The sequence below is a fragment of the Monodon monoceros genome, unplaced genomic scaffold (assembly GCF_005190385.1).
Source record: "Monodon monoceros isolate NGI ecotype Baffin Bay Population unplaced genomic scaffold, NGI_Narwhal_1 Super_Scaffold_8, whole genome shotgun sequence".
In the NCBI taxonomy this organism is placed as follows: Eukaryota; Metazoa; Chordata; class Mammalia; order Artiodactyla; family Monodontidae; genus Monodon; species Monodon monoceros.
The window spans coordinates 59762288-59780482 of NW_021703785.1; the positions used below are offsets into that span (position 1 = coordinate 59762288).

At 39.6% G+C, this 18195-nt stretch overlaps 1 protein-coding gene across 14 annotated transcripts in view; it reads right to left on the reverse strand.

Annotated features, from left to right (window-relative positions):
- The window catches only part of LOC114887950 (serine/threonine-protein kinase Nek5-like), a 62864-nt gene that overhangs the window by 33364 nt on the left and 11305 nt on the right, over positions 1 to 18195 (reverse strand). For all 14 annotated transcript variants that reach the window (XR_003791661.1, XR_003791659.1, XR_003791660.1 and 11 more), the window contains exons 4-11: positions 9513 to 9610; positions 7407 to 7490; positions 7253 to 7323; positions 6103 to 6189; positions 4171 to 4225; positions 2671 to 2871; positions 2512 to 2593; positions 682 to 794 (exon numbers count right to left, since the gene is read on the reverse strand). Coding sequence is in view for 11 of the 14 variants with exons in the window: in XM_029209745.1 (XP_029065578.1) it covers positions 682 to 794; positions 2512 to 2593; positions 2671 to 2871; positions 4171 to 4225; positions 6103 to 6189; positions 7253 to 7323; positions 7407 to 7490; positions 9513 to 9610 (791 nt within the window). In the remaining 3 variants the exon portion in view is untranslated. The remainder of the gene's footprint in view (positions 1 to 681; positions 795 to 2511; positions 2594 to 2670; positions 2872 to 4170; positions 4226 to 6102; positions 6190 to 7252; positions 7324 to 7406; positions 7491 to 9512; positions 9611 to 18195) is intronic.

Sequence of the window (18195 nt, forward strand, 5' to 3'; positions counted from 1 at the left end):
ATGGGTTCGCCTAACTCCATCCATCCATGAGTCTTTTAGATGTTTGTTTTTGGTTTTTTTTTTGTCTCCTACAGGGTTTGCTACAGAGTATTCTAAATCACAACATACTTTATACCATGAGCCGCCTTCTTTTTTTTTTTTTTTACCATAAGCCTTCTTTTAAAATACAATTTTTCAATTAAAATACAATAGCCATTTTTATGTACCAGAAGCATTTCACTAGCATAAACTAAAAGATTCAACATTCTGCTGAAGTGGATTCAAATAACTGGCATGAAGAAACTCTGGGGAAAAAAAATCAATGATTATATAATAAAAATTTCTCAATTATATATAACATCAGAATTAAGAGTATGAAATGCATGTTTTCCGCCACTATGCTACTCACTTGTCCTATATAGAAAAACCTTATTTACTTAAAGAAATTAAAAGAATTTAATTATAAAAAGAAAACCAAAACTAATGTATAGCATACTTATAAGGAAATACAGCGTTGTTAAAAATAACAACTTGAAGCTGTCCCATGAAGTACCACTTTAATGTTCATTACAGAATTTTGTTACAAGCACAAAACTAGTGAACCCCAAAGTAATGACCTTGTACCTCATGAACATGTGCAAGTAGTTCTGTAGAATATGCCATCCACTAAAAAAAACAGAGGAAGGGTTTAGCATGACTTACAGATATGGGCTTCTGGGCTCCAGCTGGTGGTCTCCATTCATTTCTATATATGTCCTTCCTCCTTGATCTTGGCAGGCACTTTCCCTGGAATCTCACTTTCTGCATTTTAAAATCTTATTTAACCAAAATAAAACAACTTAATTTTTTAAAAATTTCCACATCATTAATACTATGCTTGTGAGAGTATAAGGGGCATTTCATAACACAGTAAGTTCTCTTTAACCAGAGACATTTATACCCATGGAGAGAAGTGCTGATGGAAAATTACTACACATTTTCTTTGAATGGAGGAAACCATTTTTTCCAGTGTTCCTTTACATATTTCCAGTAATATATAACACTACTTTTTAAAAATTGGGGAATTGACATTTATGGAAACAATATGCATAACATAATGGCATATTTAGTAATTAAGTTATTAACTAAATTAATTTAATTACAAGTAATTAAATGTAGTCATCAGAGCTTGGGTTATCAGGCCACAGCATTCATGTTGCATTGTTGTTTGAAATGGATGAGTAGGTCTTCGAATATGTTTGTGTTTGTCACCTTCAAAATGTGTTCTTGGGACTTCCCTGGTGGCGCAGTGGTTAAGAATCCGCCTGCCAGTGCAGGGGAAGCAGGTTTGATCCCTGGTCCGGGAAGATCCCACATTCCACGGAGCAACTAAGCCCGTGCGCCACAACTACTGAGCCTCTGCTCTAGAGCCCGCGAGCCACAACTACTGAAGCCCGCGCGCCTAGAGCCCGTGCTCCGCAACAAGAGAAGCCACTGCAGTTAGAAGCCCGTGCACCACAACGCGGAGTAGTCCCAGCTCGCCGCAACTAGAGAAAGCCTGCGCGCAGCAACGAAGATCCAACGCAGCCAAAAATAAATAGAAAAAAAATGTGTTCTTGTTTTCCTACCTGTCCTACATTAGAAATGTAGACGATACACTTTCTCTCGTCCTCTACTTATCTACTTTCTAAACATGCTCGATCTAGACTAATATATAACGATGGCAAACGAAATTCAACATGGCAGAATCATTAATTCACTTTCCCTTTATAACTTTTCTCACTTTTAGTTTCTCCATCACAGTGGATAATATTCCCCCATTATCCATTCCTTGGAGAGATTTTCTACTTCTCATCCTTAAAGATTTGGTTATGGCCAAAAATCCTGATGCTCTTATTTCACAATTATCAATTGAATTAGTAATTTTTCTCTTTAATGTCTGTCTGTCTGTCTCTCTCTCACACACACACACAGAACTTCACCAGCGGATCCCTACCCACCGCTACAACTGCTTCTCCATTTATCATTACCGTAAAGTATCAGCTGCTTTCTTCGGGGGTCACATAATAACGTTCTCCCACTGTCACCAGCCAGGTGCGAGATCCTAACCTCAGCTCCAACAGGCCTCTGCAGGAGAACTCTTAATCGCCAGTCCATTCTATTTCAGAAGAATAAGCCTCATTTCATGATTCCATGTCTGTCTGCGAACCTTCTTTGACTCTCTATCCCTTCCCTACACAAAAGTTAAGTTTAGATTCTACCTCTTTGCGCATCTCTTTATCAGCAAATCCACTGCTTCATCAAGTTTTCCGGACTGATGAGAAGAGAGGAGATGAATCCTCCAGGTCATGCATAAACTAGATATACAGGCACGCCCCCAGGTCACCACATGACAAGATAATTTTTCTTCTGCTTATACTGCCCATATATTTAAAATGTCCATGTTCAACATATTTGGAGGAATTTCTCTGCTAAAGTTATCAGCCATATATTATAAATCATCGCGTGAGACACAATAAATGTTTTTTGATTGCACGGTTAAATCATTCTTACCTGGGACCACCTTCCCAGCAGGTGGAGAAGCAGACGATCTTGCTTTATGTCTGAGGGTGTGATTGAATTCTTCCTGAATGACCTAAAATCAAACAGTGTGTCAGGACCTGCTAGTAAAAAACTCTGTCAAAATCCAAACAGAATCGCCTCAAAACTCACCTCAGGAGTCAAGTATTTGGCCATAAGATTCTCTAAAAAGGGCCTTTTCAAAATGGAACTAATGGATGGTCGAGCTCGGGGAGATACTTCAAAGAGCTGGGATATTAAGGACTGTAGGTCATGGGAAAACCTTGGAGATATTGGGGGAACACGAGCTTGACAAATCTTCAGAACCAGCTGGTGTAAGTTGTTACCCTCAAACTGAAAAGACAAGGAATGGTGATACTAAATCAGAGAAAAATTCAATGCTAGTATTTAAAGTAATATCAAGAAACAAAACAATGTTATATAGCTTTAATTAGAAGCACTATGGTCTACCCTGAACGGTTTCCATCAGCTAATCTTTCATGAGTAGATACTGTAGGCGGTTATTCAATGAAATGTCGTCCTACTTAAAAAAGGGTTTTTTTAGTTTTTTTCTTATTATCAAAATATTTACTCATTCTAAAAAACTGGAAAGTATAGGAAATTATAAACAGGCAAAATACATACAATTTCACCACCCAGAGGTATATTTCCTTCTAGTCTTTTTAAAAATAATGTTTATTTTACAAAGTTGAGATCATAACAATATGAAATTTTATATCTTGCTTTTTAAATTAACATAACATAAACCATTTCCTCAAAAATTCTTCATAAACCAGAAAACATTCCATTGCATGAAATCATCATTATTTATACATAATGATAATGTTGGGCAGAATGGTGTGGCAGAAAAGATCAGGTTTGGCTTAGACACTTACTGACACTTACTATTTGAAAATAATGATAATAATAATAACAATAACAACAAAACGACAGCTGTGTACAAAAGAGGTAACATAGATGGTCTAAGACTGCTATCCTTAGAAAGGCCTGCTTACATTGGCCCTTGGCTGGCATCTGGGAACTTGGATTTCAGGAGAGTTCTCACCATTCCCAAAATGTTCCGAGTGGCTCTCTTTTTCCCCACACTGTGCAAACAACATGGTTTATGCTGAATACCTGCTTTCTTCCTGGGACTCTAGAAGCTTGGCACTTGCTAGGCAGAGGTGCCTACATGACCAGTCCCAACAAAAACCCTGGACACTGGGTCTCGAATGAGCTTCCCTGGTAGATTACATTTCACATGTACTGTCACAACCTGTTGCTGGAGAAATCAGTGCATCCTGTGTGACTCTACTGGGAAAGGCTCTTGGAAGCTTGTGCCTGGTTTCCGACAATCTTCGCCCCATGCACCTTTTCCCTTTGCTGATTATGTATTGATACGTTCACACACAATTTATTTTTATGGAAATATGCTACATGTACTATTCTCCAACTTGGATTTTGTACTTTATAATATAGCTTGGATATCTTTCCGTGTCGGTATATATGGAGCTGTCATTCTTGTTAATAGCTTGTCCATATAATTTTTAACAATCTAATAAAACCAAACATTAACCTTTTCCTCTCAAGAGGTTAATTTCATTTATACAGTTTTCAATAGTTCAAGATTAACCTGATGATTAATATACTTACAGGATGTGTGAGTGTGCAGAGCTCATACAAGACGCAGCCAAGAGACCAAATATCCCTGGGTAAGATAAGAGTTGACACGCTAAGAAATATCAATAATTCTCAATGAAAACCTTTATCCTTACAGTGCATTATATTTGTGCATCTTTACAATTTTATATAGGTTGACAAGTTTTCACAAATGCTTTCAGTACATTATCAATTCTTAATGAGACTAGAGGGAAAATTTGTAGTTTGTCAGAATCCTAGCAAAGAAAAGGTATACAAGCTTTGCTAGAATCTGATGGCTCAATATTCACTTCATGTGATGAGCTCGAAGAAAATGTGTACATGTGTGGAATTCTGAGCAACTTGGAGGAGGAAGGCAGAACTCAAACATGGATTTGTTTGATTCAAAGGGTGACATCTGGTTGATTTAGAAAGGAATATTCTATTCAAGGCTATTGACAAAACCAAAGTTAGACTAAGTGATGACCAGAGTATCTGGTACTCAATGAACTTGAAGAAAATGTGCTAAAACTAGGCCTGTGCAGGTGTCCAATGAATGACCTTTTGACCCCAGAGGGCCCAAAACACCACCCTCTGATCACGCTAAACACCTCCATCTTTGAACATGCATCCTATGAAGAAGGATGTAACTCAGATATGTCTATCCAGAACACCAGCTACCTCACCTCTTCCGTACCTCCAATCCTCTTTCCCCACGCCGAAGACCACGCCGAAGACCACACATAAATATCTCAAGCCCCTCACCTTCAGGGAGGCAGATCTAAGACGTGTACTCCAGTCTCCTCATTTGGCTGCCTTGTGAATAAACCCTTTCTCTGCTGCAAACCTCGGTGCCTCAGCATTTGGCTTGTCTGTTCATCAGGCAAATGAATCTGGTTTCATAACCATTACTGCTAGGATCTTCCAATGATCGAAAGCATCAGACCAGCATATTTAAATGTTGACTCAAATCCCTAAAAATGCAGTACAAGGAAACAAAGCCATGCCGCGGAGCTGGGGGTCTCTCTGTGTAGCACTGTGCCCTGTTCTGGACAGCCTGCCCTTCTACCCCGGCTACACAAGCCGCATTCCTGCTCAGCTTGAGGCCACACCCCTTCTCTAAGTCAGAGGCTGTCTCCAAGAAATGCCTGCTCTTTCACTATGTGGAGAAATGTTTACCACTCTTTTTCAGGGCTTTGCCCTCTCTTTCAAAGTAAAACAGCCAAATATCCCTTGGGTATTTTCCTAAACAAACAGACAATTAACTCCACAAAGAAACGCAGTCTTCCTGCAAGGCCAACTGGTTCAACTGGCAGACAGCTTTCAAAAGTGAAAACTCTTCCTTCTCCTTCCATGGAAGTAAAAACTGCCTCATCTTCATCTTTTATCACTGTGTCTATTAATATTGTTATTCCTGACAGTACGCTCTGGTACCACATACATAAAAGCCAGCTGAATTTTAAAGCTGGAAGATGCCTGAACAATTACCTGTCTACCTATGCCCTAACTATTACCAGCTCTCTTTGATGCAGGTAGGGGAACTGAGGCCCACAGAGATGGACTGACTTGGTGCAGTTGCCGACTGAGTCAATATTAGGATTCCTGGCTGCTAAACCAGTACTCAGTCACCAGCCTCACCGTCTTCTGACCCATTTACAGCACGTTCCTGCAACAGGCTAAACAGGGCTTAGAAAGCATGAGAATCAAATACACAGACGGACATCACAGTGACTGCGATTTTCAATGGTATTCTTTCTATCACTGGCATCTTCAAAAGAAATGTCTCTTTTCTAAATAAGTTCAAAACCTTCAGAGAACACTGAAGTGGTCAGAGACAGTCACTGGGAGCCTCATTTCACAGGGGAAGAAAATGAAATTACAAAAGCACCATAAGAAAGAATGCATCAGATTTTACTGCGACTTTCGAACCAAAAGTCAGCAACTCACGTTTTATTGTTGTAGGGTTTATTCTGACAGATCTCTGGGGACAAGTAGTAAGGCGTTCCAACACAAGTTCTAGCAAGTTCCATGGTACTGGCAAAATTATATTAAATAATAAAATAACACAGTGTATTACTGAAGAAAGGGCTTAAGACATATACATACATGCAAGAAAAAAGTATAAAAGTGGACACAAAATTTGATGTATTCACATACTAAAATAAAGCAAAACACTGTATATTAATAATATAGTAATAAAATTCGTTGATTTTTAAGCTTATAATTCACCTCCCCAAAATCTACACATTAGAAAACAATTTTATGGCTTAAAGATTGCACGAAGAGGTACCATTGTTACATTGCAAAACCCTCACATGTAAAACTTCCCTCTTTCCAGTGACTAAAGTGATGCAATCTCATGATTTAAAATTTGGAAAACATAAAAGTAAATAAAGAAGAAAAAATTTACTCAGAATCTTAAAACCCCCAAACAACTAGGGTAAAATTCTGACATATTTCCTTCTTGTCTTTTTTCCATGCATATTTTCCACATAGCTGTGATCATAGCATATTTAAAATTCAGAATTCCCTTTTTTCTTTTTTTTACTTAATATAACAAAGTTTGTCCTCACGTTATCAAGAAGTCTTCCAAATCATAAATGTTAGTGGCTTTATAATATTCAGGTACATGCTGTGCTAAGTTTTATGAAATGTGACCATTTCCCAATTATTAGGCATCTAAGTTATTCCAGATTTCAAATTATCCCCTTCAAATAAATTCTCAGAAATGGAACATTTAAAAATCTCTTGATATTTATTACCACCAAACTGTTTTCCAAAACAGCTGCATCAATACATTCCCCCCAGCACGTGTGAATTTGCCTGTTTCACGAAACGCTCACTAGCTTTATATGCATTTCAGTCACATCTCATTTGATCAGCTTATATTACACTATACATCGCCACCATCCTTCTCCTATCTACCTGCAAATTTTAATCTCAGACAAAGTAGCATCTGAATGATTTAATACACTTATATAAACAGTTATCAAAAATTATTGGGAAACCAAGCTCTTAATATCTTAATTCATGATAACTAAAAATACATATTTTGGCTGTTACGATCAGAAAGAAAGTGTTTTTAAAAAGTACTTACTTGTTCAGGACTCTTGCAATACCAAAGTCCCCAAGCTTTGCAACCATTCCATTCTTGCTAAGGAAAATGTTCTGTAAGTGGAGAAAATGCTATGTTGCTGGAGATATTTCAAGAAAACAAAAGATCTGTCTTGATTTTGTCTCTGAGCTGTTACCTGTGTTTTTATGTCCCTGTGTAAGATCTTCCTGTCATGAATATGTTTCAGTCCTAGAGAAATCTGTACAAACCAACTCAGAATCTGTAGAGGGAACATGAAACAAAACTGGTGAGGAGTCTGGTGATCACTGAAATGTCTTCATGATAACATATAAGAAGAGAGGAATAATATACTTGTGTGTGTGGTTATATGAATGAAGCTAATAGGTATACCATCTTATCGTACTATTTTCTTTTTACAGTTAGAAACATGGAGGTGTGAAAAGGCAATCCAAACGTGTTGGTATGAAAAGGAACACCGCACACAGAGAAAGATAAACAGAACCAAGAAAGAGAGGGAGGCAAGTCATGATCTTCTTTTTTCTTAACATTGGGTTGCTAACTGCATCAGGAGAGTAGACAAGCAGCTCTGTTTCCTGATAACCCTAGTGCCACTGCTTTTTCCTTTTCAGTGGAAGGAGGGTGTCAAGGGCAAAGAGAGAAAGAGGAAGAAGTGGAGAATCTGTGAGGTTATTAAAATTTTTAATGAAATATCAACATACAAGTATATAATATAAAACTAAGAAATATTTTACTTTTAAACTTTTTAAAGTTTAATTTTATTTCTTAGATATGATTTTCTTAGCTGGCCATGAGCCTCTTTATTAAACTATGTCTATACCTATAGAGATTTATTTAAATGACTCTAAAATTTCAATGATTCTTTGTCCACCAAATTATACACAGAGAGGAAAACAATAGAAAAAAAGCTACATTCCAGATACTAAGATTCAGTTGTAATTTTAGTTCTTTCCCCCAAACGGGAAATGTAGTTCGAAATTGTGTAGAGAAAAGTATTTTTATTAAATGTGGCAAAAAAATACCTAGATAGGAAGAAAGGAGGGTTTCTACAAATACAGAATTTAATATATAATGTAAATAAGCATAGGGAGAATGCTTGATTAAATTTACAGAGGTTAGAGATACTGATTCTTTAATCATTCATACATTCACAACATTTTTTTTTTTTTTTTTTTTGACTGCGTTGGGTCTTTGTTGCTGCACACGGGCTTTCTCTAGTTTCGGTGAGCAGGGGCTACTCTTCGTTGTGGTGCGCAGGCTTCTCTTTCAGTGGCTTCTCTTGTTGTGGAGCATGGGCTCTAAGTGCACGGGCTTCAGTAGTTGTGGCACGCGGGCTCAGTAGTCGTGGCTCGCGAGGTCTAGAGCGCAGGCTCAGTAGTTGTGGCGCACGGGCTTAGTTGTTCCGTAGCATGTGGGATCTTCCCAGACCAGGGCTCAAACCCGTGTCCCCTGCACTGGCAGGTGGATTCTTAAGCACTGCGCCACCGGGGAAACCCACAACATTCAATTTAACTCTAGGAGGAAATTATTTGGGCCTGATGCTGTTAAATGCTAAAAGAGAACGAGGAAACAAATGCCCTAAAGAAAGATGGCAGGCCACTCCTGTGCCCTGCCTGAGGCCTTGGCCTTTCCCATCAATCACACAGGCCCTGAGTCCAATTCTTCAGTCCCCACCCCACACACCTGTCTCCTTCACGAGTACAACTCCCAAGAGGGTATCAAAGGGAGCTCAGAGAATAGAAGAAAAATGTGTTTGTGCAAAGAGAAAATGAGACCTGAGGCCATTATTCTTCACCTTTTCTCTCCTCTCTCTTAATAGCGAATGAAGCTACACAGCCATTGCTAAGAAGAGCTTCTATCCTCCCTAGCAAAGAGGGATAGCTATTTTAAAACAGAGTACCCAATGATAAAAGGAAGAAAAGTGAAGCTATAAATACATCACATTTTAAATGGCTAAGGAACATCCACATTCACTTTTTTTTTCCGCCATGAAGATTCATCTCAGAGCCATCCTACATGAGATTGTCCAAAAATAAGACACGGTTCTTTCTGAAGCAAAGTTCACTCTCAAAAAGAGATTCAATTTAAGTTCAATTGCAAACATGTTCTAGGCTAGACCTATCAAGAATACTTACTGATCCATTATTTTATAGTTTGTATTTCTCTTCCACAAAGCATGCTTCATATAAACAGTCTATTACTTACGACATTATCAATTTAATCCCCCAATATAAATTAAAAGGCAAATTAGAAGAGTTTTTACCTGATCTTCACTAAGTAACACTCCCCGTTGTTTTTTGATCCTTTTCATGAGATCCCCTCCATCACAGTACTCCATCACAATAAACAGCCTGTTGTTCTCTATAAGAAAAAGCATCATTCGGTGCTGGATGGGTTTCAAATATTTACTAATTATTTGCCTTTAAGTTCTAGAAGGTGGAGAATATAGCAGAAAAATGCAGTGCATAATAGTTTAAAACTCTGGCTGTAGAATCGAGATGGACTGGGCTCTAATCCCACTTCACCACTTAAATTTCTTAGCTCTGTGACTCTGGGCAAGTTATTTTAATTTCTCTGTGCCTCGTTATTTCATCTGTAAGATGGAGATAATAATATAGAAACTCCTCTTGGGATTGTTTTATCTTTCCTTATTTAATCCTTTCAATGGTTTTTAATCCATGTCACATACTTAGAACAATACCTGCACATAATGAGAGTTCAATAAATTAGAGCAATTATTTTTAATACATTCCTGCAGGAGATTGGAAATCTGCTATAAAAAAAAGCAGCTGTGAATCTTTTTCAACACCTCAGGAAGAATTAATACACCCTTGAATTTGGGCATAAACTTTTATTTATATGGGGCTTATTCAACCATGTTGTTGAGTACAGTAGACACGCTTCTAACTGACCTCTGCCTGACCTACTCACTAGATTGAAGGGCACTCTTCATGACCGCTGCCCGCTCAAGGTTACCCTGGTGGCTTCTGGACTCATCTATGCCCAAGTACCTCTGCTCCCACTGATTCTTACCAAGATCATTGTGTTCATTCCCTAATTTGTTTATGCCAGTTATACTTGCTATTGTAATTATTACATCAACTGATGAAAGATGAATGGGAAAAGGAAGATGTGATTATTTCTACAAAAACTACATTGAATCCCGTGGAGGACTCAGTAAAAGTGAGTAGCTAAAAAAAAAAAAAAAAAAAAAAAAGTCACTGACCTAAATGTTGGGTGGAAGCAGTGGAAAATAATGGGGAAGCTTTCATAAGACTGGGCACAGAGAGTACCTGTAAATTCTTACTCCAGTCTAAAGAAAAGAAATTGGAAATTATTAATTGGGGGTGGGGGAAGCCCTATGTACGAAAGAAGATTCCGAACTCCAATTGGTGGACTCATAATCAAAGACAAGGCCTTGGTCTTACGTCAGAAGTTTGGCAAATGATTGTGTATTTATAGATTAAAATAAGTTTGTATGACTTCCTGCTTAACCAGCTTTTTTCTTTAACCAAACAACTACCAGATGGGTTCTTGTTAGAATAAGGGCTTCTACTAACTTGTTTGTTTCTCCCACTAGTTTGCGGGTTCCCTGAAGACAGACTCCATACTTAGTACTTTTGTATTCCCTGTACCTGGCACGTGGAAGGGGCTTAATAAAGGTTTGTGGAGTGGTTTCATAAAAACATCTAAGGAACACAAAATGATCGCACAAAAGCAGGCTTATCAGCAAGTGTTAATCTTTCTAGTATTTTGCCTTGTAATTATTAAGTATTCATTCAACGTCAGAATCTCTTGCCAAATATCTATCATTTGCTACCTCTTTCTTCCAAGTAGCTTAAGCCAACTTTATTATTTTTTTTAACATCTTTATTGGAGTATAATTGCTTTACAATGGTGTGTTAGTTTCTGCTGTATAACAAAGTGAATCAGTTATACATATACATACATCCCCATATCCCCTCCCTGTTGCATCTCCCTCCCACCCTCCCTATCCCACCCCTCTAGGTGATCACAAGGCACTGAGCTGATCTCCCTGTGCTATGCAGCTGCTTCCCACTAGCTATCTATTTTACGTTTGGTAGTGTATATATGTCCATGCCACTCTCTCGCTTCGTCCCAGCTTACCCTTCCCCCTCCCCGTGTCCTCAAGTCCATTCTCTCTGTCTGCATCTTTATTCCTGTCCTGCCCCTAGGTTCATCAGAACCATTTTTTTTTTTAGATTCCATATATATGTGTTAGCATACGGTATTTGTTTTTCTCTTTCTGACATCACTCTGTATGACAGACTCTAGGTCCATCCACCTCACTACAAATAACTCAATTTCGTTTCTTTTTATGGCTGAGTAATATTCCATTGTATATATATGCCGCATCTTCTTTATCCATTCATCTGCTGATGGACACTTAGGTTGGCTTAAGCCAACTTTAAAGGCGCTATCGGTAACCTGACAGCATCTGCGCTTGGTTGCTTCTCATTCACAAACTGAGTGCTTCTTTCACAGAACACTTCCATTGGTCCACCTCCCCTCTTAAAGGGACAGATCCATTCACTCATCAACAAACTTTTATTGAAGACATGCTAAGGAACGCTGTGCTAAGAATAAAAAGCAAATAAGCTATCCTTCCTGAATAAGGAGGTGACAGTCTAGACGGGGCATCAGTCAATATACGTGAGAAGAGTTACAACAGAAGTCTGCACACACACAGGCAGAGAGAACAAGAGGCCATGAAGGAAAGACCAGAGAGTCCAAGAAGGGTTTTGTTTTTTGTTTGTTTGTTTTGTTGGGTTTTTAAAATTTTTTACTGGAGTATAGTTCATTTACAATGTTGTGTTAGTTTCAGGTGTACAGCAAAGTGAATCAGTTATACATATACACATATCCACTCTTTTTTACATTCTTTTCCTATACAGGCCATCACAGAGTACTGAGTAGAGTTCCCTGTGCTATACAGTAGGTCCTTATTGGTTATCTATTTTATATATAGTAGTGTGTATATGTCAATCCCAATCTCCCAATTTGTCTCTCCCCCCTCTCTCCCTCTCGGTAACCACAAGTTTGTTTTCTACATCTGTGACTCTATTTCTGTTTTGTAAATAAGTTAATTTATACCATTATTTTAGATTCCACATATGAGAGATATCATGAGATATTTGTCTTTCTCTGTCTGACTTATTTCACTTAGTATGATAATCTCTAGGTCCATCCATGTTGCTGCAAATGGCATTATTTCATTCTTTTTTATGGCTGAGTAATATTCCATTGTATATATGTACCATATCTTCTTTAACCATTCCTTTGTCAATGGACATTTAGGTTGCTTCCATGTCCTGGCTATTGTAAACAGTGCTGCAATGAACATTGGGGTGCATGTATCTTTTCAAATTATGGTTTTCTCTGGATATATGCCCAGGAGTGGGATTGCTAGATCATATGGTAGCTGTACCAGTAAGGAACTTCCATACTGTTCTCCACAGTGGCTGCACTGATTTACACATTCCCACCAACAGTGTAGGAGGGTTCCCTTTTCTCCACACCCTCTCCAGCATTTAGCTTGTAAGTTTTTTATGATGGCCATTCTGACTGGTGTGAGGTGATACCTCATTGTAGTTTTGATTTGCATTTCTCTAATAATTAGTGATGTTGAGCATCTTTTCATGTGCTTTTTGGCCATTTGTATGTCTTCTTTGGAGGTATGTCTATTTAGATCTTCTGCCCATTTTTTGATTGGATTGTTTTTTTGATATTGAGCTACATGAGCTGTTTGTATATTTTGGAGATTAATCCCTTGTCGGTCGCTTCGTTTGCAAATACTATCTCCCATTCTGAGGACTGTCTTTCATTTTGTTTAGGGTTTCCTTTGCTGTGCAAAAGCTTTTACGTTTAATTAGGTCCCATTTGTTTATTTTTGTTTTTATTTTCATTACTCTAGGAAGTGGATCAAAAAAGATCTTGCTGCGATTTATGTCAGAGGGTGCTCTGCCTATGTTTTCCTCTACGAGTTTTATAGTGTCTGGCCTTACATTAGGTCTTTAATCCATCTTGAGTTTATTTTTGTGTATGGTGTTAGGGAGTGTTCTAATTTCATTCTTTTACACGTAGCTGTCCAGTTTTCCCAAGTACCACTTATTGAAGAGAGTGTCTTTTCTCCATTGTATATTATTGCAGGAAGGGTTTTGAGATGTTTCCTGACATACCCTGATTACCTAGAGATCAGTTACTTTCAGGAATGTATTACTTTTGGGAGAATTAATACTTGTCTTAGCTCAGTCATTGAAAGGGCTGCCACAGCAATGAAGGGATGGCAATTCCAAAACCATGGGGAAATCAAAGGAAGGAAACTAAGCGAAAAGGGCTCCATTTTACTTCCCTTCCACCAGCATCTAACTCACTCAGCCTTACACGGGCTTTCAGTGGAAGAAATTCACTGACTGATGTAGGATTAATCATGGCCGAACCATCTTGAAGGAACTATTCAGGTCGATGAGCATCATTTGGCTCTAAATATGCTTTTTTTCCCACTAGCCACTGTTAATTTCATATTTAATGGGGTTAGACCTGCCCGGAAAGGTCATTTGTGCTCTCAAATTTTCCACCTGTTTAAAAAAATTAAGCACTTTAGGAAGGGGAAAAGGCATAAGAAACAATCCTTGTTCTCACAGAACTTCCAATCTCACCGAGGGAAATAAAGAATATACACTAACGTTATAACACAGCTTATTACAAATGCCACACAAGTGAAACGGTCAGTAAGAGTTCGGAAGTGCTCAGAGCAGAGGTGAGAGAGATCACTTTATTTTTTTTATATTTAGTTTTAATTACATTTGTCAGGTTGGGGTGGCCACGCCACGCGGCTTGCAGGATCTTAGTTCCCCGACCAGGGATCCAACCCTCGCCCCCTGCAATGTAGTGGAAGCACAGAGCCTTAACCACTGGACCCCCTGGGAAGTCCCAGAGAGAGATCACTTTAGGTTTGGGGGTGGGATTTGTGTTTAGTCTTAAGCATGTATAATATTTTAAAATGCAGAAAGGAGAAAAAAAGAATACTCCAAAAAGGAAGTGCATGGCACCCTCTAGGGCAGGAGTTTCTGGAACTATAAAGCTCATGGGTCACTGACCTTTCAAAACTATTAGAGGGCACTAACTTCAGGGTTGCAACCTTTGTCTTGCCAAATTCCAACATTTAAAGAACAATTATTATAATTAATTTATTCTAAAATGCCCTTTTAAAAAATCAGGATTATGTCTTACAGACATTGGCATCTTCCAATTGGTGACTGTGGTCCCAGCAGTCTTGATGTCGTCACGGTCTCATTAATTTTTGTTTTGTTTTGTTTTGTTTTTCGGGGGGGTGAAGTAGAAAAGAATAGCTTTATTGCTTTGCCAGGCAAAGGGAGACACACCAGGCTTCTGCCTCAAGCAACCATGCGTCCCCCAGCCTCATTAATTTTTAGACTATCTTAACCAATTTAATCTGCTCATATTTCCCTTTTTATGAATGTACAAGAGGAATAGAAAGCAAAACTGTTTAAACAAGTCTAAAAGAGCTCTTTTAATACATATAAAATAAAAATTGTGATATGAAAGTATAGTGTCATAGTCTCATGGGCAGTATCTTTCCTTTTCATCAGCACATAATAATGTATCTTACAACCAACGGCCTCTAGATTTGATGGAACGAGGTATCATCCAGTATCACCATCATTCCACAAAAATAAAAGCCTTTTAGTGCTGAACCCAGGAGGAACACAGACTCAGCATAAAGAATAAAAATATCTTCTGCTATGCCCCCTGCTCACTGCACTGCACCCACAGTGGCTTCTGCTACAGGTGTGAGATTCTGCCCTACTTACCAGCCTGTGACTATTGTCATGGATGCTGGCAGAAGACACGAGATTCCTGAGCCAGAGACAAAGGACTTTATTACTCTTGGCAAAAGCAGCTGTCAGAGCTTCATGTTAGTGCTCGTTCTACGTCTCCCAAATCCACAGAGCCTAGATGGACAAGTGCACACGCAGTGGCTACATTACAAGAGAGGAACACTGCACTTGAGGAATCGACTGCTTTTACAGTGAGCAGTAAACAAGCCAGCTCTCGGTCAGGGCTTGGCATTCTTGGCATATCCAGCAAAAACATGCAGAGGTGCTCAGGGCCAATAGCAGAGGGCCTTTCCCCAAAGCCTCCTGGTTAGTCCTTTAACACGTCAGCCCTTTGCAGTGGCTGTTCTCCTTGCCTGGAAAGCTCTTCTCCAGATGTTAGCAGGACTCCTCAATCTGTGCTCAAATGTCACCTTCACAGCAAGGCCTGTCCTGACCGCCCTATTTACAATGCTTCCCTCCACTCCTGCCTCCCCCTATTTTATTATCCCACAGCACTTATCAACTTCTAACATGCATATACTGTACTTATTAATTATGTTTACATTTATTGTCTGTCTCTCCCCACATTTTACCCCTGGAATGTAAACTCCACAGTTGTAGAGCAGGCAGAATTCTCAGGTGGCCCTAACGCACACACCCTGTGAACTCTCTCCCCTTGAGCGAGAGTGTAACCTGTAAATATGGGATATCACTCCCATGATTATGTTACATAGCAAAGGGGGTGTGCTGATATAATTAAAGTTACTAAACAGCTGACTCTGAGTTGGTAGAAAGAGATTATACACCTAATCACAAGAGCCACTTAAATCTGTGTCTGGAAATCAGAAACAGAAGTGAGAGGTTCCAGCTGGAGAGGGCCTATTGAAGGGGCCACATGCCAGGGAAGGGAGGTTGGTCTCTAGAAACAGAGAATCACCCCCAGTTAACAGCCAGCAAGAAAGCAGACACCTCAGTCCTACAGTTGCAGTAAATGAAACCTGCCAACAACCGGAATAAGCCTGGAAGAGAACTCGGCCTCAGATGAGGTTGCAGACACAGCTGACATCTTGATTTCAACTATGTGAAACCCTGTGCAGAGAATCCACCTAAGCCCAGCCCGGGCTTCCGATCTAGAGGAATTGGGAGAGGATAAGTGGGTGCCTGTTTAAGCCATTAAATTCGTGTTCACTGGTTATACAGAAACAGAAAACAGCAGTGCAGGAATTTGGGCCTATTTTACCTAGACCATGCCTAGCAAATCATAGGTACTTGATAAAAATTTACTGAAGGAATTTAAGTGGAATTAATTTAGCCTTAGGAAAATCTTACTACATTCTCTTATTTTTCTCATGTTGCTTCAAACTTATGAAAACTTCTACTTTCTATAGACAAACAATTAATGAACGAGAGCCAGGGTTCTTCTGTTCCGAGGTGAGCTGTTTGAGGGTAAATGAAGGCTTTCCCCCAACTCTCTACAGTCAGGTGTTGCAAGGACCTCTGAGGCTTTCAGATAAGCTCAGTGTTTCAAGTCCCAACAAACTGCCAGGCAAACTCAAAGCCGTCACAACAGCTCCAGTTTTCCTAAACACAGACGTGCCCTAGTTAAGCAAAGGAAAAGGCTGTCGTAAGAAAGTTTAAGCTTACAACGTAAACGAAGTCAGTGAAGGTTATTTCTGCTGTAAAAAATGACCTCTAATTTTATAATGGTATCCAGCGTAAACCATCCTCAAATATCCATTTTGCACGGTGTAAAGACATACTCCAGGGACTTCCCTGTCGGTCCAGTGGTTAAGACTCTGTGCTTCCACTGCAGGGGGCACGGGTTCGACCCCTGGTTGGGGAACTAAGATTCTGCATGCCAGGGGTCCCCAACCCCGGCGCCATGGACCACTAGCGGTCTGTGGCCTGTTAGGAACCGGGTCACACGGCAGAAGGTGAGTGGAGGAAGAGTGAGCGAAGCTTCATCCGGATTTACAGCCACTCCCCATCGCTCACAGTACTGCCTGAGCTCCGCCTCCTGTCAGCATTATGGTGAGTTGTTTAACTATTTCATTACATATTATAATGTAATAATAATAGAGATAAAGTGCACAATAAATGGAATGCACTTGAATCATCCCAAAACCATCCACCCACCCCACCCCCGGTCCGTGGAAAAATTGTCTTCCATGAAACTGGTCCCTGGTGCCAAAAAGGTTGGGGACCGCTGCTGCATGCAGTGGGGTGTGGCCCAAAAAATTAATTAATCAATTAAAAAAAAAAGACATACTCCACTCTCCTAATTGGCCCAGTCTAGGCACTCATTCAGCAAACGTGTATGAGCACCTACTATGTACTACATGCTGAGGAGCAAGTGGTGAGCAAAAGAATTTGTTATGTTTACTGTCTTAAAGGGAGACAAATATTAGACAGTTCCTAATGGCATATATGAACATACACACACAGTACAAAAGTGCTGGCGAGATCAGTACAGGGGGCTGTAACTTGAATTGGGATCTCAGAGAAGGCCTGACGATGAGCAGGACTTACGAGTCATAGGGAGTCACAATCATAACCCACAGAATGAGGAAAAGGAAGACTGTCTAATGGCGTCGCTGTTAGGAATCAATGAACAGGAATGCAAGGCACCTTATTCAGCGGCTGCCCCTTAAAAGTTGCTCGGTACAACTCAATTCCCGGCTCACATGTACTCTCAGATCCCAGAAAGACCTTGGAGGTGTCCCAAGAACTCTTTTAAGGAATGTACCCAGTTTTAATTTGCAAGAAACACAGAGAGCTATTTTGAATGCAGTGGTTTTAATTTGCAAGAAACACAGTGCCCTGCACAGTGTAAAAGCTCAAAAAATAGCTTTAAAAATTTATTTACTGATTTTTACACCCCGATGGTGCTTGAAGATATCTAGGCAACATTCCTGCTCCATGAACTAATTCTGACCTGTGAATTCAAGCACCCCCAGTGCTGGGTGCTGGGATGGGGATGCCCCATGGTGAACTGGGGACACAGACAGCCCTGTCACAGCCTTTTAAACACGTGACATGCTATATATGTGTTTATTGTCTGTCTCTTCCCACTACAATGTAAGA